Source organism: Penicillium manginii (assembly GCF_028828005.1).
Source record: "Penicillium manginii strain IBT 31320 chromosome Unknown utg000002l:1.0-5564898.0:1.0-5567710.0, whole genome shotgun sequence".
Lineage (NCBI taxonomy): Eukaryota > Fungi > Ascomycota > Eurotiomycetes > Eurotiales > Aspergillaceae > Penicillium > Penicillium manginii.
The window spans coordinates 2,718,379-2,742,473 of record NW_026643103.1 but is presented as its reverse complement, the minus strand read 5'-3'; the positions used below and the strand labels follow the sequence as shown (position 1 = coordinate 2,742,473).

Sequence of the window (24,095 nt, the reverse complement as noted above, 5' to 3'; positions counted from 1 at the left end):
TCTGGACGATGTCCATGATGCACCGCATGGTCTTCTTTTCATTACTGCGCCGCCCATGCTGGTGGCCTGTAGAGAAGAGAACCCCCCAAGTCGATCAATCGACATGTATATAGTAGTAAACATTGGCTAGCTTGAATCAACAAAATAGAATCCAGCCTGACGGGTACTGTTCCTGCACCATCCGAAAATGAACAAGAACCTGTAGCCACTGCACTTCAGTAACACGTCGGCGACATTGTCCACGACAGCCACTCTTGGGACCCCTATTATTGCTTAGTGCCAGTCCCTATGTCCCTTGCAGACCCCTGTTCATAGCCTTTCTCCGTACCTGATGTCGATCATCCACCGCCCGCCGTCGTGACGTCGGTAATTCTGCAGCCTTCGGGGCCTCTAAGCACGAACCTCCCAGGAGATTCACGACCAGCTCCTCCTTCTCCTCCCTACACTACCTACACAACCGCTGGGATGCCACGACAGTCATTTCAAGGACATGTCACCGTGGTTCCTACCTAAGCGACCGAGCAGGAGGATACAAGGAAGGTCAGCGCCTCCCTGACGACAGAGGTGTGGGAACATTGCGTGTCTTGAAATGGTCCTTGCTCAAAGCAACTTTCTATTTCTCTCCAGCTGTGCCCCAAATCACACCTGCATAAGCCGCTGCTGCTGTCACCATGCAGTCCGCCGCACATGTTGCGCCGGCTGATGCTGGCAAGTCGCCCGAAGCCATCAGAAGCAGCCCCGCCTCCAATACCAACGACCCCGTCCCTGAGCGCCTACCACGCGGTCATCAACGCATCGTCTTCACCGACCCGGTCGCCCTCCGCTACCTCGAAGAAGATCCATCCACAGACGTCCTGCACCGCCGGGAATTTCTCCAGGGCTACGAGATCTACATCGTTGAACAATGGGCCTGTTCACGGAGCCATCCCACCTTCGTGATATCGACCTATACCGGCGACCCATCGCACACAGTCGTGGCGGGCGTATTGAGTGTCCCAACAGATGAAACGACATGGTCCCCGCGTCTGCAGATGTACTTCGACGCCATGAAGAAATACCATGCTCGATCGAAGGAAACGTCGCTGGGTACGATCATGGTGACGGACCTGGGCTCATTCCCGTCTTCACTGATGGTTATCCCCGTTCCGGAAGGCGATATTAGAAAACACCGGAATGATTTTATCGTGAATGAGAATTTGAAACGGCTTGGTTGCGCTGGTCGCGCGGGCCTGAAGCTTCAGCGGCCGTTGGCTGCGACTGAGGCTAAATTCTACCAGCTTTACCGCGCGAGTGAGCGCGTGCCTGCGGAAACGGCCGTTATGGAGATGGTCAAGCAGTGCCAGATTGCGTTGATGGTGTTTGACAAATTGGCTCCTGAGTACGTCGATGGTTTGCTGTGTGATGTGACTGAGCAGGCGGTTGGGGATTGGTGGGCGGACATTGGTACGGAATTGTATAATCTGGAGCCTAGTGATGGAGTACTGGGACCGACTAGCGTGGCCGCCTTGTTGGGAACGCTATTGGGTGCGCGAAACCGCCTCCACGCTTGTGGAGCACCTGTTGGAAAGGATGCTTTTGATATCGATAATTTGAAGAGAGGAATTGGTGGATTCCAAAAGTCGCAGAAGATGAACCGCTCGCGAAGACTTGATCGGCGGACTCTAGATCGGCTTCATCGGGCTACGGCCAAAGCGGCCAACTCTGAAGGGTGGAGCGATGCGATCAAATCTACCATGACTGAACTTGGCGGCCAGGGTGGCGAGATGGTCATGGGAATGGTCCGCGGACGAGAGAAAGGCGGCATTGCCGATGTTGAGACTCTGGACCTTGATACCTTTGTACAGTGTGTTTATGGATCAAGAGCCAAGTGGCTTTGGCTTGGAAAACCCCGCAAGAGTGGCACCGACAATGCGTTTACAAGTACCCCAGGCGCAGAAATGATGTTCACTAAAGACGACCAAGGTGGCTATGTCTGGACTAGTCGCAAAAAACACTCCACGGAGGATTTGCATGCCGAGCGAGTTGCATCTGGACTTGATCGGCAGTGGAAGACGCCCGAATCCTTGACTATAGAAGAGAAAGAGCATCGAAAAAAGGGTGTTAGTGGACGAGTATCCGACGCTCGGGCTGGTCTCGGTCGGTTCAAAGATGCAGTCGGCATCCGTTCCCACCACAAGCAATCTCGAGAAGGCATCGACCTGCACCATGATGCCGCCTATCGACCATCTCTGGACAACAGCGATACAGAGAGGCATATGCCTAGGAGAATACATTCTGACCTGATGCCCGAGACAAAAGTCGACGAGTCGGCAACCCAAAATGAAGAGGAGTCGAACTCCCAGGTTCCCGATACAAGTTCCGATGCGAAACCTCCCGAAATTCATATCGACTCCCCACCCCCAGCAAACGAAGAAGATGTACAGACTCAAGAAATCGACGAGGTCCCGGAGCTGCAGCCAATTCGAAGTGTAGACGACGAATCTGATATCGAACGAACACGAACCCACTCCACTGCAGCATCAAGTGAACGAGAACGAGACCGCGATGAGTCGGCTGCTGGTCTGGCCATGATGGCGCTACGACGGCCCCAGAGCTGTAAAGAGCTTCGCAACCCCAACGGAGACGCGGACCGGGACGATGGTCGATGCCCACGTCATTTATCCTTCAGCAATGTTGAAGAAGTCGTGTTGACCTGGGAACCACTTGTTGACCAGCCACATGTCAAGGATAACGCAACTTTAGAAGAAGCCATTGCCCAGGAAGACATATTGGCCTCTGATGCGCGAATCTTCAGCTCTCGAATTCTTGAACTGAGTGAACACTGTGTTCCCTGGGTCGAGCGCCAAGTCGATGCCGTGGACGGGCTTAACCAGGTACTCTCTGACCGCTACGAAGAACTCAACACGGTCTATTTTGAACGCTTTGGCGATTATCAGCGACTTCGCGAGAGATCCAGTGACCTTCTTACGGATGAGCATTCCCAGCTCACTGACAGCGTCAAGCGTGTGGAGCTCCTGGGCGCGAAACTTGACTATGAGCTTCACGTTTTGGAGTCCAAGGTCGAGGATATGGAAGAGGGATTGACTGATTTTGAACGACACATCTTCACCGTGGAGACGCGGGTCAAAGGTTTGCTTCAAGGCGAGGAAGAACAGAGCAGTATTTCTTGGATGGCGTGGGTGCGGCGGTCATTCGGATTCCCAGCACAGTAAAGGCGGATGTTACGAGGACACGCTTGTACGATACAGCTACTATTGCCCTTTTTCTTTTTGTATGTTATTTTTTGGTACATTTCTCCATATTTTCCCTTTTTTTATTCCTATTGTACATAGACCTTAGATCGATGGTCCTTCACCTCGAATGTGACGGTATAAACGTGTCCATCATCATCAAACCAGACCCTTTCTGGCCATTCCCGAGTTTCCAACCCGAAGAGGTGAATCAGGTTTCATCAAAACAAAACAAAAATAGAAACAAAGCCTTTCCGCAATCAATCTCTATACACCAATTGATGGGCCGAATTGTCTTTCTTTCCTCGGGGGTGTGTCGCGACATTCAGGTTCGGCACTTTACATGCTACCGAAGCCCATGCCACCACCACCATTCTGCTGGGCGTTGGCGGCGGCCTCGCCTTGCATCTTCTCGCTGACCTTGATGTTGACGTCGAAGAACTTGGAGACACATCGGTCGAGGCAGACGGACTCGCCCTTGTTAAGGTCGCCTTCACGGTAGTCGGCGGGAATGCACTTGCGGGCGCAGGACTCGGAGAGACTGGCGCGGGAGGGTTAGCCAAGCGACACAATGGGGAATGACTCATCCATGTCAATTGGATAATTAGAGATGAGATACGCACCGGCTGAACATGTCAGAGATCATCTCAACCTCAGTCTCAGCAGCAGCGATCTTCTGCTCCGAGGTCATCTTGGGCTGGCCGCCGAAAAGGAACGACATTATGAATATATGGAGTGGTGGTGGAGGTGGAAGGGTTGAGCTGGCGATGATGAGTTAGAATAATGAGAGTTCCGTGATGGGTGGAAGAGTCAACTCACGTATGGGATGGGATGGGATGGATGGGGGTTGTCAAGTTGGATGCGGACCGGAAGTCTTGAGGTCGCGCAGCTTGCAAGGCTCCACCCGCAGTATTCGCTCTCCGCCTTTGAGAGCATATTTTTTCTGCACTTCCCACTGGACCAACTTCCTTTTCTTTTCTCCCCTTCCACTGCCATTGCTCCTTCGCGATGCATTCAATTCGCCCTCAAGTTTTATTTCGCTTGAAGGGCTTGACTCGGAACAGGTAAGACATTGATGTCGTTGGCTTTGGCCTTTGTTTTGTTTTATTTCTGTCTTCTTTTTATTATGATGATTTTTCCCACCTGCTTCAGAACCGCTGCAGTTGATGTCTTCGGACAGATGAACGCACCGGATTTAGAATCTGACCAATTTTTCAATTTTTCACAAATGTTGATTACATTTCAAATTGTTATCTGGACACTGCTAACATTGTCCTCAGTACAGGATTGCCAAATCGAATTCAGTCCCCTCGACGGATTGCAATTACCAAAACAACAATCCGACTAACCCATCAGTCTTCCCGCAGTACTGCATCTGCATCACCGGGGAGGGCTTTCCAGGAACGTGTGCAAGAGATCTCTCAGGTCAGCAGTGACCCGTATCCGCGCCTGGCGACAGATGCACGCACCGTGAGCTGCGGCGAGTTCCGCACAAGATATGCGCAACTGGCCAACAATGAATCAGTAGAGGAGTCGGTGGTGGTCTCTGGTAGGTCACCCCAGCTTCAAGGACATTTGCGTCCCTCTTCCGTATCGTATACTTAGATTAGCTTAGGGAGGATTCGTACCTATAGACTGGCCGGGAGCAAATTGATCTTTTTCGATATCATTCAAGATGGTCATAAGATCCAAGTGATGTGCAACAAGCGCCAACTTGAAGACGTCTCCCCGGAGCAGTTTAAGAAACTGTATCGTCTGCTTCGTCGCGGCGATGCCTTTTGTATGACGGCCCACTTCCCCCGTAAATTATGGGCTTGATACTGATTCCTCCCAGCTATTACTGGTAAACCACATCGCACTGGTCGAGGCGAGCTCACAGTCGATGCGACGGAGTTGCCTACATTACTCGCGCCGTGTCTACACGATATCCCTCTGCGTGACACTTCCCACGAGACTTCGCCCTATCCTCGCCATGTTCAGTTCCTGGCCGACCCATCGGTGGCTCAGATCATTCGTGCGCGGTCATCCTTGACGCAGTATCTGCGTCAGTTCTTTGTGGACCGGTCATTTATGGAGGTTAATACGCCCATCATCGGGGCCGAGGCTGGTGGTGCTATTGCTCGGCCGTTTTCGACTTCGGCCACAGAGTTCCCGGATCGTGAGCTGTCCTTGCGAATTGCGCCGGAGCTGTGGCTGAAGCGGTTGGTCGTTGGAGGATTCGACAAGGTCTTTGAGATTGGCCCTTCTTTCCGCAATGAAGGTATGCACATGCACCGAGATACAGAGAAGGAGATGTATGGATATGAGGAAAAAGATTGCTGACGTATGACAGGTATTGACAAGACACACAATCCCGAGTTCACGACTTGTGAATTCTACCAGGCCTACGCCAACCTGGAAGACTTGATGCGCACTACCGAGGACCTTTTGTCGGGGATGGCATCCCATATCCAAACCCTCAACCAAGATGGCACACTTAACCCAACGACTGCCAACTTCGCCACGCCATTCCGTCGCATCGATTTCATCGGGGGAATTGAAGAGCGCATTCAACGGAAACTTCCCGACCTAACCTCCCCCTCTGCTCTCGATGAGATTCATACTCTTTTCCACGACCTTTCCCTCTCCTTACCCGAAAATGCCACTCTCCCTCGCCTCCTCGACGAATTGTGCAGCATCTACGTCGAACCTGACTGCGTCGATCCCACCTTCATCATCAACCCCCCCCGAATGCCTCTCCCCGCTTTCCAAATCCTTCACACACCCTGTTACAAAGCAAATCGTCGCCGCACGCGGTGAGCTCTTCATCGAAGGGAAAGAAGTGGTGAATACGTACGAAGAGGAGAACTCGCCCTTCGAGCAACGCCGCAAATTCGAAGACCAGCTGCGCTTCAGCAAGGCCGTCGGAGAACCGGGCGAGGTGGACGAGAACTACCTCGAAGCCCTCGAATGGGGACTTCCCTCAACCGGTGGCTGGGGATGTGGCATTGACCGACTCGCAATGCTCTTCACAGGGGCCAAACGCATCGCCGATGTGCTGCCATTTGGCACTCTCCGCGCTGTCAGCCGTCGCACTGAGTAAATGGACCCTAGACTGGGCAGCAGAGACTGCAGTGTGTGCGATGTAGATGTTCCATGATCCTGTTTCCAATTAATACCCCTGTACAATAGCTGTAATAGCCAATGACCATCTTCTCATTTCACCTGATATCTATACTTCGCACTAGCCTTATAGCACTGTAACCTCAGCCGTCGCTAAGCGTTATCGGTCTAAGCGGGGAAATGGGGAGACCCTCAAAAAAACCTTACATCAAACCATCAAACTCGAGGGATCCTCACAGCACAACACAACACAACACAACACAATGAGTGACACTCAAGTACCTGTGGCCCAAGCAGTCACCGTCAGCCTCAAGGATCTCGAGAATGGTGTGAACTAAATCCCCATCCCATCACCCGGATATCTGTAAACCACAGGCACTAATCACACACTACAGGCAACGTCTCATTCGACGCCCTCACAGCGGCCTTTGGCCCTTCATCCCTGGGAATAATGATCGTAAAGGACCTACCAGAAAAATTCATCAAACTCCGCGCCCAAGTCCTCTCCAATTCATCGTATCTAGCCGCCCTCCCACCCGCCGAACTAGGTATGTGCTAAACCAATCCACCCACCCCAAAAGACCCTGGGAAGGAGCGCCAATACATATATATATATATATAAAAAGGAGTAACCCATCTAACAAAAGCCCCCAGAAACCCTCGAAAGTCCCGAATCAAAATACCTCGTCGGCTGGTCCTGCGGCAAAGAAACCCTCAAATCAGGCCACTACGACACACACAAGGGCTCCTACTACGTAAACTGCGCCTTCTACCAAGACGCAAGCCTAAATAACGCCCCGGCCGACAATTTCCCGGATTTCCCGCAGTACACGGCGCCGAATATCTGGCCTGATGCGGGGAAATTGCCCGGGTTTCGCGGTGGGGTGCAGGAGCTTTGCTCGCTGATTATCGATACTGCGGCGCTGGTGGCGCGGGCTTGTGATCGGTTTGCCGAGAAGGAGATTGATGGTTATGAGGCTGGGTATTTGCAGCGGGTTGTGAGGGGGAGTTTGACTACTAAGGCGAGATTGTTGCATTATTTTCCTTCTGGAGGAGAGGACGAAGGGTCTAACGGTGACGCTGATGATGATGACTGGTGCGCTACGCATGTTGATCACGGGTGCTTAACGGGTCTTACGTCGGCTATGTTTCTCGATGAAGAAGCGTCTCCTCCTTCTCTGCCTTCGTTGGCTACGGATGTTCTTCCTGAATTGTCGTCGTCGCCGGATCCAGCGGCGGGATTGTATATTCGTTCGAGAACGGGGCAGATTGTCAAGGTTAATATTCCGAAGGACTGTCTGGCTTTTCAGACCGGGGAGGCGCTGCAGATAATTACCAAGGGGAAGTTTCGGGCTGTGCCGCATTTTGTGAAGGGGGCGAGGACGGGGACGGGGCAGATTGCGAGGAATACTTTGGCGGTGTTCACGCAGCCGAATCTTGGGGAGGAGGTGGATGATGGTGTTACTTTTGCTGAGTTTGCGAGGGGCGTTGTGCAGAAGACTTACTAGTATTGGATTGGGGTTATTGGCCTATGTAGTTGGTCTTCTTGTGCAATTTGATGCCTGCTTCCTACTAGTATTAGTACTATACACTCTCAGTGTTTTGTGTTCGAGGAATTCCAGGATTTCAAATATTCGAAGCTTCTACTATATATGAAGACTTCGTAGGCGGAAGAATTAAGCTCCGGCGTTTTGATTCATCGAGGTCAAGCTATCTGCCTCGCGAAGATAGTGTACATGTCATTAATCGTGAGGTTCTCTCATGGAATTCGTTTCCTTTCACACTTTCCCTGGCATCACAGGATCCCAATATTTTGGCCACAGTCGCAGTGACCAGATAGGACCCACTCCCACTCTTACTCGTCAGTGTAATCATCATCATCCTCATCGTCGATGACTATCTGAATACCCGCTGCGTAATCGCCCCGGGACACGATCTTATCGTCATCCGATTCGGTAGGGGACGGGTTTTTGAAGGGGATCGCTTTGGTGAGCTGCCCCGTATCAAGCCCGTCTTCGCTGTTGGATTCGAGGAGTCCGGCCCCTACATCCTCAACAGAGGAATCGGGCTGCAGGCCTAACCCGGAGCTCACCAGACGACTAGTCTTTCCGATCTCCTCGAATTCCTTGCGTGGGCGTCCTTTCTTCCTGCCGATCTCACCGAGATCAGCAATCCTGATATCGCTTGGGTCACTGTGGATGCCCTCGTTTATCTTTAGGATTGAAACCCATCTCTCGGGCTGCTGGTTCACTTCGGCCGCAGGTCCGACTTCAATTCCGTTTAGCTCTGCCAGGCCAAGGGTCTCCACGCGGTTATCGCCAAAAAACCAGGTATTGCCTTCTGGAATACGTTTGTCCACCTGCGAGCTGTACTCACGGGCCTTGAGGACACTCTGGAGGTCGTAGTCCAGATCGAACGATCCGAAGTGGAGTTTGGTTGGCACGGGCTCGTAGCAGCGACCTAGAACTAAACTAGGGGTGATCTGGCAAGTATTGCCGCCATTCATGCGGTACCAGTCGCCGTATTCCGACATGCCGACTTGGTTGAATGCAGAGTCTACCTCGTGGTCGGTGAGCTTTTCCAAAGGCTGATCGCCGAATAGAGTGGGGCGACTCAGACGGTCTTTGTCGAGGGTGTAGACTTGGCCTTGGATCCATACCGTGGCCTTCTTTGCATAGCCTTCCGCGTCTGGGTCATCAATGCAATCCGTCCATTCGAGCCATATGTCTTTAATAGTCATCACATCGGTGACTTGACGGTAATCTTTGTCGGGGTCCCCTAGGTCTTCGAGCGTCAACAAGAAAGGCTTGAGTCGAATTGTATCTTTAACTGCCAGCAGTTCGTGGCCCACCCAGACTCCTTTCGAATGGACGCGGGCGTTTGGCCAGGTACCTCGGAACCACTGATGGTGCAGCAAACTAAAGGAACTGGTGGATGTAAGGGCGAATTCCACTGTGGGATGCCACTTCTCGCGCGGGACTTTGTCCAGGAAGATTTCCCAGGAGTTCATCGGCTTGATGCATTTCAGAGGGACATAGCTTGCATGTTTTGAGAAGCTCTTGTCGTCATCGATTGGGTCGGGGAGACACTCGACTCGGAAACCAGTGTTGGTCACGTTGGCGAGACTATCCTCGGAAGTTAGGTCACGGATATCTGCCGGGTAGATGTCCTTTTCGTCGGGGACAGGGGTCTGGGCGATAATTCCAGCTTGCCACTGTGGTGTGCCCTTCCATGTGCCATCATATCCAAGGACCTGGTAGGTTCGCGTATCCCCGTTCCACTCCAGTGTTCCGTCTATCTCCCGTGTCCAAAGGACGGTTTCACCCTTGCGGGGAACGAACGTAGCATCTAGGCCGAGTTGGAGAAAACAACTGTCCAGCAGGTCTTTCCCAAACACCCAGTTTTTGTTCAGCGGCTGGTTTACCTCGATCTCCACGGGGTCGGGGAAGTTGTTTTTCATCTGTATGATCCATGCTCGCCAATAATCGGGGCCCTCTGGGCCGCTAGGCTCAAGAATGAAGCTGTTCCTATCAGCGTTCTTGGGGGGAGGGCCTGCGCGTCGAGCCATGGCTTCTTCGGGGCTGAGTCCTGCCGCGAGTTCGGCTTTGGTTCGACCTATGGTGGTTGTTAGTAAAAGTATCATATCCCCGTCATGAAACTGGAAGATATGATGATAATTCGGGGCACGGAGATGCAACAGCATGCTTGATGAAAAGGAAAAGCTCACGGATTCGTGGTTGTTTAAACCCGGGCGTAGACAATCTAGATGGGACTGCTTGGTATGATGGTACAGCTGGTAAAGCCTGTATTTTTGCAGGCTTCGATAGCTTCGCTCCTTTGATACAAAGTTTGCACTTGCAAGGACTTTTTCTTTCAGAAATTAACCATTGGAGGTGCAGGATGAAGGTTGCTCGTGACTGGAAATATTGACCACTTGGATGACCATATAGAAAGGCATCACGCTGGAAAGATGTCAGCTCAAAGAGATGAAGACGAGGAGCTGAGAAAATATATTACAATTGAAGGATCTGTCCCCCGAGGTCGATCGAAGATACGGTACCCTTCGGGGAGCTTCTCAAGTATGTATGCGACACCTGGGGCAAGCAACAGAGGTTAGCCAAGACGAACCGGACAAAAGGTGGAAGATAGGGAGCAAACAAAAAATGCCAAGAGAAAGGGACTCTTTTAGCGTTCTGATGCATGCAGAAATTCAAAATAGCTGCCAGTGAACTTGAACTAACCTTCTTCTCTGGCGCCGGTGTTTTCGATCCACATCTCGGCGAGAGATTCTCTCCATTTTGTATCGTCGACTACTTCGAATTTGTATTTGGGGTGATTGAGGGGCCATGTTTCTTTCCTGCCATCACTGAGACTGTCATCTACTGGAATGACGAGCACATTGGCATCTTCGGAGGAATCACTTTCGGCCATCTTGAATAAACCTCGAGCAGCTTCCAGATGTCGGTGGGAAGTGCTACACGGGCAGTGGTGCCCCCAGGTGTTGTGTGTTTGTAGCCAGAGAGTATTGAGCACAATCTGAATAGCAGGCGTGATCAACGCGTGGAAATTTGAGACGTAAACGAGGGGCAGTGGGGAGTCGAGTTGAGACAAACAATCCACCTTGAGGCAGTCGTGATGGTCGTGTCGCAATAGAAGTGGCCGATAGCTTATCAGTACTGCCGATTTTTGGAAGCTGTCCCGCCGAAGATGGAAGGCGGTGATCATCTCTTCCAGTATATGTATCTGCTGGATATTCCCACTAAAACACTATAAAACTTGCGAGCCACGCCTTACATTGCAAACAAGCTAATCATGCAGCTGCGATTACGATCAGTTTTACAATTCATGTCTTGTCTATTTGATGGAAGAAGGGTTCTTGTATTCCAAAATTCATCGCTTTCGCTAACAGGAAAAGGCATAGGTATACAGCATGCGTTTCGAAAATCAAAATCAGTTAATGCCCTTCCTCACTAGGTATCATCATCACTTCAGTTGGCTGTACCTTCAGCAGGTACCTCCAAAGACACGTCTGAAGTCGTTTCTGTCTTTGTCTCCACCTCTGGCTCTGCAAGATCCTTCTCTTGGTAAGGTGGCGGCGCAATTTCACCATCACTTGACCAGACCTTGGACAATTCCTTATCAATCTCTTCACGGCGAAGCTTCCACTCATCCACCTTGTCCAAACGCTTGCGGAGCTCTTGAATCTCCTTCTCAACACCAAGCTTCTCCTTCTCCGTGCCGATTCTCTCGAATTCCCAGCACTCGCCCTCCTCTCCGAGTCCGAGGGTCATGTTAAAGGTGTGGTATTTCTTCAGGGAGGCACGAGTCGAGATCGTGATCAAAGTGATACCTCGCTCCTTTGCCCGCTCGTATAGTACACCCTCCACATCGGAAGAGACGGCCGATGTTCCCTCATCTATAAATGCGTATCGGGGCTCGTGGTAGAATAGTCGGGCCATGGCAACACGCTGCTTCTCACCACCGCTGAGAACATCTTTCCACTCCTTGCGGGTATCCCAGCCGCCTTCACGTTGGGGTAGATAACCCAGATGGGCATCATCGAGAACCTTCTGCAATGAAGCGTCTGTCTCGCCGGCTTCGTGCATGTCGATTTCGGTGTGGGGGTAAAGGACTTGGTCGCGGAGAGTCCCCACGCTCAGGTACGGTCGCTGGGGAGAGGAACATGATGCCGTCTCAGTCCGAATCCCCGGGGTCGGCTGACTAGACCCCGGTAAACGGGCCACAGTCCAGCCACGATGCGTGGGATAGCAGACTTGCCGACACCGTTGGGACCCGAGATGAGCAGATGCTCTCCCGAGTGGACAATAAAGGATAGCGACTCGATGAGTTCGTCACCACCCATTGGGTACAGAGACGGTGCCACGATGGGGACTTGCTCCAAGCGGACTCCGTCAAAACCATTGTGAATGGTACCTTGGGCATCGGCGAGAGAGTAAAGCTCCGGGTGCGAGCCTCGAGGGGGGGTAATAGGCTGTGGCATGCACGCGGTGAAGTGTAGAAATTAGGTTGTAGACTCGAGAGGTGTAGCCGGCAAGTTCTGAGATATCCTTGATGCTGTACATCATGCGGCCGCCTGCGTCTGCCAACGAGAGCATAAGCCGTTTGTTGGTGATGAATTCCTTCATGCGGCCACGCTCTCGACCCATCTTCTCTCCCTCGGGCATGTCGGCCAACTCCATAGCACCACCCGAGCCACCCCAGGCGGGAAGGAAAACGGGCAAGGAAGTCACCAGGTAGCCAAAAGCAGACCAGGAGTACTTCAGTATCAAATCTTCAAGCATGTTATATCGAATTTTGAGGCTATAGATGCCTTCCATCCATCGTTGCAAGTCTTTGAAACTGCGAACCAGGAAAACACGTTCGAGGTCGGCACCGCCATAGAACGATATCTCCTCTGCATTGGCCAACAGACGAGAGTGTAGACCGCGGAAGTCGCCTTCTTTCTTACCCTCGACGGCCTTGAGCTTTCCAAAAGGCGGGGACAGTTTCCGGAGCACGACAGCCGTACTGAAGTAGCCTGCGAGTATACCACTGAGAGCAAGAGGGCCAAGGGAGCGGTAGAGTTGATAGTTGAAGACAAAAAGATCCACCATTGGTTTACCCATCGAGGAGTACAGGGCGGCCGCGGCCGAGCAGAACAAGGTAAGGTCTTGGGTGATGAACTGATCGGGCCCTTGACCGATCCCGCCGTCCATATTCATAAGTTTGTAATAGTTATTGTTATCTGTCAAATAGAGGTCGTGAATGTATCGTGTTAATCGGGTCCGGAAGGCAATCGAGACCTTGGATTGGAGGAACTTGATCATCGCGTTGGTATAGGAGGCGAGGGTTCCGATACCACACCATTTGGCAATTCCCCACGTGAATGCCCTGCCTTTACCGGCGACTAGATCTCGAACGATCTCGCCATCCAGTCGGGCGATTAGGAGTGAGAGGTATGTTCGAAGCAAAAGGAAAAGACCATGGCTCATGAGCAGACCAGTCTCCTTACTTCCCCACCGAGGGACCATGATACTCCCAAGACTGAGAAACTGGTGTAAGAAGGCCAGGTTTAACCCTGGCTTTGTTGTTGGGGGAGGAATTTGATTGGCTGACCCTTCCTCTCCGTTGCGCGCAGAGGCGGGCGGATTGAGGAAGAGTCGCCGATGGGCATCGAAGGTGGTCGGCTTAGTCGGGTGGATCAGAACCTTGGATGTACGGGAGCCCTTATATGGTACATAGATAGTCCGCGAGCCATCCTTGCCGCGAATGCCGGAGTTTCGACGTAGTAGCCGGTGGCCTTGGGCTCGCTCCTTTGCACCCTCTCGGAACCAGTTATATCCACCATATGCCGAGCCGATGATGGAGAGTAGTAGGGCGATGGTCGCAGCTATACGGGTGGCTTTTGAGGACTTGCGGATTCGGGATCGGATGAGTTCTGAGTAGTGTAGGTATAGGGCCAGGAGGGGATCCTCCGGGCGACGGAGAGTGGACTGGGCGGCCATGGTTGCCCTGGTCCGAGAGCCGTGTTTAATGACGATGCAGGGCCATGAGCCAGAGACCAGCTCTTGGGTCGAAGGGCAGGGCGTTTAGGTGGTGTATGGATGAGAATAGAGGTATTTATTATTGGGAGGGGTGTTTCGGAGGAAATATGAAGAGTTGAAGTTGAAGTTGACAGAGCGGTGGTTGCATCATTCGAGTTGCATGTGAAGGTGAACCTCGGGATGCGGAGGCATGCACGTGAGCAAATAGTATGGGGTAGCTGGAGAAGACAGCAGTTAACTGAGTACTGTTTGATTGGGTCATAATGTAAAGTGGGTCCTCTCCTGGTGAATCAGCCAAGGTGGTGTAGTGGGAACACATCGCAAGCATCTCCAAATGGGAAATAAACAGCGAAGACCCAGGTTCGATCCCTGGCCATGGACATTTCTTCTTTTTTTTCCTTTCCTACCAGGTGTGCCCTGAAAATAATATTAGTAGTACATTTATCTTACCTATCCAAAGTTACTATGGCGGGAGATGTACATTGCAGCGGCTGGTAGCTTGCAGGTCTATATAGATATTGAGTATAGAGTACTCTGTACTCTGTACTTCGTACTTGCCATGATCTGGTATCTTGTACTTCCCACTCCTCCGTATTCCGTACCTCGTACTAACCTTGTGCCAACGAAAAGGGGCAACCCCCGACTCCACCCATTCACGCTCGACCAAGTGGGGATGTCCTCGATCTCCCATCACACGCTCTTCTGCAGCCCAGACCAGTCCCTGGAACTTCCAAGGTTTGGGATCGTCCTCGACAGAGTACTCCATACCTAGGAAGCGCTGGGGCCAAGTAAGAGTAAAGGGGACTCTTAATACCTGGGTATGTCTATACTATATCCTCTAAACTAGCTATCTATAACACCAACCAGGGTGCTACTCTGGTAGTACTACTCCGTAGAAGCCATACTACCATGTAGTACCTCCGCCTGTAAGCATTGCATGACTGCTTCCCCGTAGCCGCCGGTGTGAATGATGTGCAGTTGGAGCCACCACACTTAGGTCCTTAGGACTTGTTCTGTAGCAGCACCTCAGCGCTAGTACTCGCACTAGCTGAAAGACCCCCCGAAAGTCTGCACAGGACCAATCCAGAGGTCCATTTTCACCCCAAGGCCTTTCATTTCCAATTCAAGTTCATTTCCTCATTTCACCACCTTTCACCTCCCACGTGACATCCATCTCCTCCTCCAGCCCCTTCTCCCCTCTCTCTTCCCCCCCAAATTAGTACGCACCTCCAGCTGCATATCGGCATCTGCATCTGCGTCTGCCTTTGCGTCTGCGCCTGCATTGTCGCCTGTGCTGTTGCTGCCTCTTCTTCGCTGTCGTGTCTTGGCAGCGTTATTGACCTTTTTGGGGCCAAAAGGCGGTACGTGCGATTCTCCGGATTGCTGATCCAGGAGGCCGTGTTGACATCCTTGTAGCCGCACTCACCTTCTCTTCTCTTGATCGCTCACTCCTTTCACCCTCGCCGATCTCTCCGGTGGATATCTTCAATCCTACCCTTTTTCATCTTCGCCACAGCTAGCCCCGATGCGTGGTGAGAGCGAGGGGCGAGATTCCGCGCCCTCAGCTCCCGAGTCTGCGGGCAAAGCACCCATGAACACTCCCGAAAACCCAGAGATCAAAGGTAAGTTCCTTCATTGTCCCCTCACCCCCAGTTTACCTCGCGGTTGCTATGCGCAATTTTGGAGGAATCCCCCGGTCGCGAATACTAATCATCGCTTTCAGGGTCCGAGATGTCTCCCGACACCATCACCGCAGATGTCGCCGAATCCCAGGAAACTAAGCCAACCGCGCCTTCTGAGCCCGCCTCTTCATCGGCCGCACCCGCTGCAACCTCTTCAGACACCGTGGAACCTGCCGAGGAACCCAAGAAACACCGTCTTTTAATGCCAATGCCGTCGCGACTTTCCTCCAAGACAGACAAACAATCGACCTCGGACCGTGCTGAGGAGGGTGCGCCGGACGAGCAGTCTCGACGAAGCTCCAAGATTAGTATCTTGAAAGCAAGGAGAGACCGCAGTCGAGCGAGTAGCCGCCGATCGCGACAGACTCAGGAAGTGACAAACGTCGAGAAGGGCAATGAGACGAACACCCCAACCACCCCCGACATGAACGGTCCGTCAAAGTCTCCGCCGAAAAAGATATCTAAGCTTCGCAGCCTCCTCTGCTGCTCTTCTCCTGACGCTGAAGGGGATGACTCGGCCCTTCCTCCGAAGAAGACTACCAAGCTGCCACCCACTTCAAACCGACTGCCTACTCCCGACAAAGCAGAGGCTCAAACCGGTGACTCAAGCACGGTGGAGTCTAGAGATCCTACATATGCCGTGGACGAGAAGACCCAGCCCATTGTCAACGCCGATCAATCTCAGTCTAAGGACGAAGAGCAAGATTCGCACGCTCCTGCCGATACGCAAGGCGAGGGCACTTCCACCGCTGTTGCGCAATCTGAGCCAACTCCAGTGGGCACGAAGGAGCAAGAGAGCACCACTGCGGCCCCTAATGGAGTAATAACCGAGGTGAAAACGAATGGAGTTCACCCACACGACGAGCCGGCCGCTGGTGATGAGGTCCTTCCCGCGAACGAATCGATTGACAAGAAAGCACCAGTGGGCGAGGGTGAAGACTCGACACACGAGGAAGATGTGCAGCCCACGACAGTACTGCCCCCGCCACCCCCTCTGCCGGTCCCTGAGGCCCCGATCGCACCAGATGCCGGCGAACAGCAATGGTTACTTCCGCCGCCTGTACCGCACCTGCAGAACCGCAAATGTCTCGTCTTGGATCTCGATGAAACACTCGTGCACAGCAGTTTCAAGGTAAGAATGTCCATCTCAGTAAGGAAGCTGTTTCCATAAGCTCACTATAGTTCCAGGTCCTCGAACGTGCGGATTTCACAATTCCAGTGGAGATCGAAGGACAATACCACAACATCTATGTGATTAAGCGCCCCGGCGTAGACCAGTTCATGAAACGAGTTGGTGAGCTATATGAGGTTGTAGTGTTTACTGCTTCAGTTTCCAAGGTTCGTTCCCGTCAAATACTGCTGGAAATGAATTATGTGCTGATTTCATTCTAGTATGGTGATCCTCTCTTGGATCAATTGGATATTCACAACGTCGTTCACCACCGTCTGTTCCGCGAGAGCTGTTATAATCATCAGGGAAACTATGTTAAGGTCAGCCTCGTTACTTTCTGCCATCACGTCACCACTTGCTAACTTTCAACAGGATCTTTCTCAAGTCGGCCGTGACCTTCGCGAAACGATCATCATTGACAATTCCCCCACCTCTTACATTTTCCACCCTCAACACGCGATACCCATCAGCAGCTGGTTCTCTGACGCACATGACAATGAATTGCTTGACCTGATTCCCGTTCTCGAGGATCTTGCTGGACAACAAGTCCAAGATGTCAGCATGGTCCTGGACATCACCCTGTGAAACTTCATGTCCGGATCTTCCTTACGCCTGAGATTCCCCATTGAGCGCGTCCTTTCTTTTGTTTTTTGGTGCGAGAAAAAGCCTCTGTTCCTTTCCCAGCTTTCCAGCATTGTGTCTTTCCTACGAATGACGGGTTCCTCTTCGCCCTACCTCTTGTTTCCATTATAACTTCTCTTCTTCGACGCTCGACCATTGACCCAGATTGGAACTGGTTCCCCAAGGGGTCGTGGCCCATCTGTTGCATCTGTTGTCTTTTTTCTTCCCTTCTCTTTTCCTACTTGACTGCCCTTTTTTGGTTTCTCTTTACCTTTTCTTTCCTTCCTTATTTTCCCCCGTATAGCCCACAATAACCCCTGGCATCTTCCTCCTTTTCTGCTCCTTGCAACCCTTTGGCATTGTGATCTTACTTATCTGACCATGCTCCGAGCGAGCTTTGCCCATCTCCATTTCTTATCCCCGTCGATTCCCTGTCATGCCCTGAATTTCCTTGTTGTCTTCCCTCCATCGCAATCACCCCCCGCATTCTCCAATGCATTCTGCAGGCGTCTGTTGGTCATTATGTCCCCCTTGTATCCCGTCTTCCCCCTCAGCACTCAGTACTCATCCCCTGTTTCTGCCCAGATGCCTTGCTACCTTGCCCAGCTAAGGGTTTCAGCTAGTTTGTCACATCTAACCTTTGTTGTTGTTGTTGATGATGATGACCGACTGGTGTTTCTCTGTGGCGGTATCATCTAATACGCTCTGCCTTGATGCCACCACGGAGGAGATCTTTGGATTATATTGCTGGATTGACTCCTTCAATGTATATTACCTGCGGCACTCTATGCTGTATATAGTCCTCGAGGAAAATGTCTCATTAGGAATACACAGTAGTTCGGCGATTCAAGCTGCAACCTGTTCGTGTAGAATGCTGTAATAGTAGTACATGAGCAGTAGTAGTACAGTACTTAGGTAGTAGGAGTTTTCAACTCGAAGTTTTAAGGTCCACTTCCAAAAGTTGCCTTCTCCCATGGTTCACCTGCACTCATTCGTAGCCAAAGCCGCATCGAGCTCCATGACCAACCAACCAACCTTCAAACTTGAATTAACCCATCACCCCCCCCCACAGTTACAAACGACTCCAAGTCGCCCTTTTCGCAATCTCTCAGATTCGAGCAAATTCTCCCAGTCAATTATTTCTTCTCTCTTTTCCCTTCTTCCCTCACCCCAACGGAACCTCGGCGCCCGCGCTCTTGGAAGCTCCCCGCATCGAACATCCCACCGCCCGCCATTGGACCTCCCACCTACCCACCCTACCACTTTCCACCGCTCTGAACATGAAGAATAAGGAAGGCTGGGACGGCAAAATGCGCGTCGAACCAAAAGCAGTGATCACCAACCCGGAAGCCCTAGAGGACTCGGATTACTCCGACCCGGAGGCACCGCCCGTGGAGGAAATCGATGCGGACGAAGGTAGGGAATTTCTCCGGGGCACAGTGGGGGTGGCGCGTCGTGGAAGGATTGATACTGATGGGCATTCGCAGATCTACTGGCAGATGAAGATGTGAATACAGAGGTATGCTGGCTGGAGGGAGCTCCCATGGTCTCGAAACTGGGCGTTGTTGGCCGATCACTAATCGTTGGTTGGTTGGTTCTCTAGGAGATCGATCTCGTGCATTGTCGCATATCTTCGCTTTCGGCGTTACATCTTGAACGATTTGAGAAGCTGAGGGTATGTATTTCTTGCGTATAGCCTGTGACTGAGTCTCCGACAGTTGGCTGTGGTGACGCTTTTTCCTGGTTATCTTTTCTCTTCGTTCTTTTGGATGCGGTTTGACTGACAAATTGCAATATAGAGACTATGCCTTCGACAGAATCAAATACAACGCATTAATTTCCCTTCAAACGTTGCTCAATCCATGAAAGAATTGGACCTCTATGACAACCTTATCTCGCATATCAAGGGTCTGGATGAATTCAGTGATCTGGTCAGCTTGGATCTGAGCTTCAACAAGATCAAGCACATCAAGAACGTCTCGCATCTGGTCCATTTGACGGATATCTATTTCGTGCAGAACAAGATCTCTACAATCGAGGGGTTGGAAGGGCTGCTCAAACTGCGTAATCTCGAGCTTGGAGCGAATCGAATTAGGGTGTGTAGTAATGACGCAGACGAAATAAATGGCTGGGTGGTATCATTAACTTGGGACTAGGAGATCGAGAACCTGGACCACCTCGCCGCATTGGAAGAGCTATGGCTCGGAAAGAACAAGATCGTCGAGATGAAGGTAACCAACAATCGTCCCCGAATAACCTGGAATCACCGACCCTGTCACTACCTATAACTAACACTCACCCGCAACAGAACCTCGACGCCCTCCAAAATCTCCGCATCATTTCAATCCAATCTAACCGCCTCACCAACATCACCGGCGTCTCCAACCTCCCCAACCTCGAAGAACTCTACCTCTCCCACAACGCAATCACCGACCTGACCGGCCTGGAAAACAACACCGCATTGCGCGTCCTCGACTTCTCCAACAACCAGGTCTCGCATTTAGAACACCTCTCTTCGCTAAAGAACCTTGAAGAGCTCTGGGCCTCGAACAACCAGCTCGCCAGCTTCGACGAGGTGGAGCGCGAGCTGAAGGGCAAGGAGAACCTGCAGACAGTTTACTTTGAGGGCAATCCCCTGCAGATGAACGGCCCTGCTGTTTACAGGAACAAGGTGAAGCTGGCACTTCCGCAGATTGTGCAGATTGACGCAAGTATGTTTACTCTCCTCCCCACTACTCGGATGCAATATGTACTAACCCTCTTGTGTTTGTTTCAGCTTACTTGCGGGTCTGATGGGTTCCCTGTCCTCGGCGATGATTTTTATTATTTTTACCTGACAGGTCGTGGCTGGAATGATAGCTTGGCTTTGGCGTTTTCTTGTTTGTAGAATCGGTTTTTAGCAGATGACAAATCTCGATGAGCAACGAATACGAATGAGTTTGTGCTTGCTACAGGGTCTTATAACTAGCTCGGATATCACGTATACTTCGAATACCCGGTGGTCAGGCCCGCCATCGCAATGGTCATCCATGTAAGCAGAGATCCATGACGAACCAGGTGAATCCGAGCGGGTGCTGGGTATCTCAATCTCAGCGGAACCACTACTCAATTTCTTCCAGCTCTGCCTGGGCTTAATTCCATTGGAAACCCGTGTCAAGCTACCAATATGTGTTTTGCCAATGTGAAAATGGGCAAAAAGCAGCTGCAGTGTATCGCTGACAAAATAGTCGAAGCTGCAAGGTTTCCAAACAGTCGAATGTCGGGTTTGAGCGCCGGCCAGCTAGATGGGCCAGCAACTGCAGGTGTGTCATTTGGATATGCCCAATGTATCCAGCCAAACCGCGCGGACCCGGGCACAAGAACAGGCAATCCCGTTTTTCCATGGTCTGAGAAGTATAAGCACATAGGAATCCATCCTCTCAATCTTCCACCGCGTGCGCCTGATTCTTCTTCTTAGCCAGTTGCTTCAGCCCGCTTACGCGAGCAGTTGGCTGGGGCTGTTGCTGCGGCTGCGGCTGTGGCTGCGGCTGCTGATGCGATTTATGCGTCTCCTCCAACGTAACAATTTTCGAGCGCCTGTTCTTCGCATCCGCGGCAGCGCGGGCACCCTCCCTGTAAAGCTCCATCAAGGTCGGCGCATTGGGGTCTGGCTTCCTTTTCTTATCATAGTAGTCCACTCCCTCGCGCCGGATTGTATCAGCTAGTTGTGGGAGTGGTATGTTTGTTTCCGGGCCTTCGAGGTCATTTAGGATGTGGTTGTCCCTTTTGCGGGAGGTGTAAACGTTGAACATTGTTCGTGAGGTTATCATTGCTTCAGTGTGGGTGTCGGGTTCGATTGTGCAGATCATTTCTTGAGTCGCGGGGGCTATATCGGGGTTTCTGACAGCGGAGTCTGGGTATGGGGCTGAGGAGGGCGTTTCGGCGGACAAGGGGCTGTGTGCTGGTTGTACTTGCGGTTGTGGTTGTGGTTGGGAAATGGGGACTTTCAGAGGCGATGCGGCGATGGCGCGTTCTGCGGCCTCTTTGTCGTCGAAGATCACGCGGATGCAGCGATTGAGTGGATTCGGGGTTGCATGGGAGAAATCAAACTAGAATGGAGATTTAGCCTTCCAGTATTGGTTTTGGGGCTAGGGCTCGGTGGTGGGCCTGGCCTTTTTTTACCTTGAGGTTCTTGAAGGTATTGACTTCACCGAATTTCTTGAGCGCAGCGAGGATCGAGCGACTATTGGATAGCGATAGCCGTTTTCGGTAACTAGGTTGTAGGTGAATGCGCACAGCTGTTCCTAGGCGCGTAGCCATCCTGGGAGAGGAATTGCTCATTGCCGGAAGGTGGATGTGAGGAGGTGAATTTGGGCGTGTCGGAGATGCGGAGAAGGAGAGGGTCTTGGCACTCGATGGACTATACCTTTGGGACTTGCAGCAATTAGTTTATGATACTAACTCAGGGCATTCAAATTGAAGGTGTTTGGCTTTGTTCACTTCAAGGCAATTTATCTGTAACTTGAAGTTTCAAGTTCTAGCTGAATGGTTTATGCTACTGGTAGTCTAAGTATATAACTAGTGACTACCAAATACTAACGTGCCAGCCAGGTCCTGGAGGTTAGTAGTATCAATGCCAGTAGTACCCATTAGTAGTACTTATATAGGTACTACTATAGCAAAATGTACTACAATCCAAGGATCTTTGAATTTGACACTAAAAGCAGACAAAGCTTTTATATGAGTATCAAAGTTTTGACCGGTGATTCGCACGGCAAGCCTCGAGGCCAGCCGGGCCATCATAGATCTGTCCTTCAGCTAGTCGAGAATTAATCTAGGGAATCAAATAGTTAGCTTCTCGAATTTCAAGAAATACAGATCTGGATTTAAATACTCACATGCTGCATACCAAGTTGTTCTACTCTCTGAACCCCAAGCAAACGCATGCAAGTCTTGGTCTCATCCGCCAAAACTGGAAACTCGGTCAGCACTCGCACTATTTCACCAAAGACAGAATGATCTCGTCTATTCAACTTACTCTGTAATGTTCTTTTCACACCATCGACACCTCCAGCAGCCAAGCCCCAGAGTGGTGGCCGCCCAATGCCAACACCCTTGGCCCCCAAGCAAAGAGCCTTGACAACATCCGTTCCTCTTCTCACACCACCATCCATCCACACCTCAATCTTGTCAAAGACATCAGGACAGTATTTCCGTATTTCAAGCAGCGTATGAACAGCCGGGGGTGAAGTGTCGAGAGATCTACCGCCATGGTTGGAAAGGATAACTCCCTTCACCTGTGGCCGATGCAAGGAGGCAATATAGGCATCCTCGTGCGTCTGAATACCTTTAAGGACAACAGGGAGAGTGGTATGTCTCGCCAGCCAGGCGAGGGTCTCCGTCCAGGTTAGACTCGGATCCATGCCTGCAAAAGCTTGCTTCTCCCGCTGCTTGAAAGATTCAGGCGAGGACTGTTCCGTGAGTTCGTCAATGACATTGCCAAAGCGCTGGTCATCTTCTCTTTTACCCATCACTGGTGTATCAAGAGTAAGGGCGATGAATTTGATTGCGTGAAGTTTGTTCACTCGTGCAATCATCGCTTCGCTTTTGCTTCGGTCGTCGTTCACATACAGTTGCCATCCGAATACCTGGTCCGGCGTGGCGTTGGCGACAATCTGTTCTGGCGTCATGGATGCACTGTTTGAGATTATTTGGAGCGCACCAATGCTACTGCATGCTTCGGCAATGCCTGCTTCGCCAGATGGATGGCCCAGACGAGCCTGGGCGGCTGGGGACACGTATATAGGCAGAGAAACCTGGTTCCCCAGTAAAGCCGTGTCGAGATTGCACTCAGTACAATCAATGAAGACCCGAGGTCGTAAGAGAATCGAGCGGAAGACTTCGGTGTTTAAGCGCTTTGTGATTTTGTCGTCAGCCGCGGAGTAGTAGTATGCCCACGCTTTCTTGCTGATCTTCTTCGTGGCAACCTCTTCGAACTCATCCATGTTGAGTAGCGTGTGCACTGGTACGTCCTCTAGAGGTTTCACAGCGCCTTCTGATTGTGCTTCGGGCTTAGGCATTGTGGCGGGATCAATGCTGCCGAGAAGGGCCGCGGGCTTAAGGTTACCCTCGAGTGTGCCCTCTGGATGTACAGGGTCATAGTCCTCGGTAGCATCCTTTCCCGCGAGCTTGAGAATCACATTTGCGCCACCTGGATGTTCGGCGACGAAATCTGTCACCTGAATTGAGTGTTAACATGATGATTGGTTAGACAGGGTCATCCGATCCGGTGGTGATTCACATCATAGACTTTTCCGTATAGGACTACCCAGCAACTTTTGCTGGTGTTGTGACTAGCAACTGGGATTGATTAGTCTGATAGTAGTAGTTTGATGACGAGATATTGACCAGACTGTACCTTCTGCAGCATTGAATACCTTCCCCATTTCTGAAAAGACTCTACCCAAGAGCGAGGCCGGCAAAAGGAGGAACTTGCAAGGGAATGTAACCAAGCTCTATTTAAACCAGTAGCTCTGCGGCTTTCAGGTGGATTCGGACTTAGTGGGTCTTCGGCCTCTGGGTGAGCACCAGAATAGAAAGGGAAAGCCAAGAATCGCCAGACATTATCCGGTATATGTGTACAGTACATTCTATCTTCGTGTTTGATCCAATAACCGGCAATGTTTTAGCGAAATAACGAATGGCGTGCGGGGTATCGGTAGAAACTCCGTGGCACCCCCAACCTTGAAAGTTGGGGTAATACTAG

General features: G+C 51.4%; 10 protein-coding genes across 10 annotated transcripts; 5 read left to right on the top strand and 5 right to left on the bottom strand.

Moving 5' to 3' along the window:
* Positions 1–671: 671 nt before the first annotated feature.
* On the top strand, positions 672–3,212 carry N7533_002282 (putative Sin3 complex subunit (Stb2); the record flags this gene model as incomplete). Its single annotated transcript, XM_057098932.1, has 1 exon — positions 672–3,212. One exon carries the CDS (start codon positions 672–674, stop codon positions 3,210–3,212), a length of 2,541 nt encoding a protein of 846 aa, XP_056964068.1.
* Positions 3,213–3,569: 357 nt separating this feature from the next.
* On the bottom strand, positions 3,570–3,951 carry N7533_002281 (Tim10/DDP family zinc finger protein; the record flags this gene model as incomplete). Its single annotated transcript, XM_057098931.1, has 2 exons — positions 3,570–3,771; positions 3,854–3,951. The coding sequence occupies 2 exons, from the start codon at positions 3,949–3,951 to the stop codon at positions 3,570–3,572; spliced, it is 300 nt and encodes a 99-aa protein (XP_056964067.1).
* Positions 3,952–4,925: 974 nt separating this feature from the next.
* On the top strand, positions 4,926–6,312 carry N7533_002280 (uncharacterized protein; the record flags this gene model as incomplete). Its single annotated transcript, XM_057098930.1, has 4 exons — positions 4,926–5,010; positions 5,065–5,490; positions 5,563–5,927; positions 6,007–6,312. 4 exons carry the CDS (start codon positions 4,926–4,928, stop codon positions 6,310–6,312), a joined length of 1,182 nt encoding a protein of 393 aa, XP_056964066.1.
* Positions 6,313–6,783: 471 nt separating this feature from the next.
* N7533_002279 (uncharacterized protein) lies at positions 6,784–7,840 on the top strand (the record flags this gene model as incomplete). The annotated part of the gene is made up of 2 exons (XM_057098929.1): positions 6,784–6,880; positions 6,987–7,840. 2 exons carry the CDS (start codon positions 6,784–6,786, stop codon positions 7,838–7,840), a joined length of 951 nt encoding a protein of 316 aa, XP_056964065.1.
* Positions 7,841–8,187: 347 nt separating this feature from the next.
* On the bottom strand, positions 8,188–10,763 carry N7533_002278 (uncharacterized protein; the record flags this gene model as incomplete). Its single annotated transcript, XM_057098928.1, has 2 exons — positions 8,188–9,947; positions 10,574–10,763. 2 exons carry the CDS (start codon positions 10,761–10,763, stop codon positions 8,188–8,190), a joined length of 1,950 nt encoding a protein of 649 aa, XP_056964064.1.
* A 557-nt stretch (positions 10,764–11,320) lies between these two features.
* pxa1 (putative peroxisomal ABC transporter (PXA1)) lies at positions 11,321–13,837 on the bottom strand (the record flags this gene model as incomplete). Its single annotated transcript, XM_057098927.1, is given in 3 exon segments — positions 11,321–12,001; positions 12,055–12,324; positions 12,338–13,837. The coding sequence occupies 3 exon segments, from the start codon at positions 13,835–13,837 to the stop codon at positions 11,321–11,323; spliced, it is 2,451 nt and encodes an 816-aa protein (XP_056964063.1).
* Positions 13,838–15,401: 1,564 nt separating this feature from the next.
* On the top strand, positions 15,402–17,314 carry psrA (putative general stress response phosphoprotein phosphatase Psr1/2; the record flags this gene model as incomplete). Its single annotated transcript, XM_057098926.1, has 5 exons — positions 15,402–15,498; positions 15,600–16,690; positions 16,747–16,896; positions 16,951–17,049; positions 17,102–17,314. 5 exons carry the CDS (start codon positions 15,402–15,404, stop codon positions 17,312–17,314), a joined length of 1,650 nt encoding a protein of 549 aa, XP_056964062.1.
* A 1,316-nt stretch (positions 17,315–18,630) lies between these two features.
* Positions 18,631–20,143, top strand: N7533_002275 (putative protein phosphatase PP1 regulatory subunit Sds22; the record flags this gene model as incomplete). The annotated part of the gene is made up of 7 exons (XM_057098925.1): positions 18,631–18,766; positions 18,838–18,869; positions 18,954–19,025; positions 19,150–19,446; positions 19,507–19,581; positions 19,659–20,061; positions 20,127–20,143. The coding sequence occupies 7 exons, from the start codon at positions 18,631–18,633 to the stop codon at positions 20,141–20,143; spliced, it is 1,032 nt and encodes a 343-aa protein (XP_056964061.1).
* A 626-nt stretch (positions 20,144–20,769) lies between these two features.
* Positions 20,770–21,649, bottom strand: N7533_002274 (uncharacterized protein; the record flags this gene model as incomplete). Its single annotated transcript, XM_057098924.1, has 2 exons — positions 20,770–21,438; positions 21,512–21,649. 2 exons carry the CDS (start codon positions 21,647–21,649, stop codon positions 20,770–20,772), a joined length of 807 nt encoding a protein of 268 aa, XP_056964060.1.
* A 427-nt stretch (positions 21,650–22,076) lies between these two features.
* N7533_002273 (FMN-dependent alpha-hydroxy acid dehydrogenase) lies at positions 22,077–23,775 on the bottom strand (the record flags this gene model as incomplete). Its single annotated transcript, XM_057098923.1, has 5 exons — positions 22,077–22,163; positions 22,228–22,301; positions 22,368–23,568; positions 23,631–23,689; positions 23,748–23,775. The coding sequence occupies 5 exons, from the start codon at positions 23,773–23,775 to the stop codon at positions 22,077–22,079; spliced, it is 1,449 nt and encodes a 482-aa protein (XP_056964059.1).
* Between the last annotated feature and the right edge of the window lie 320 nt (positions 23,776–24,095).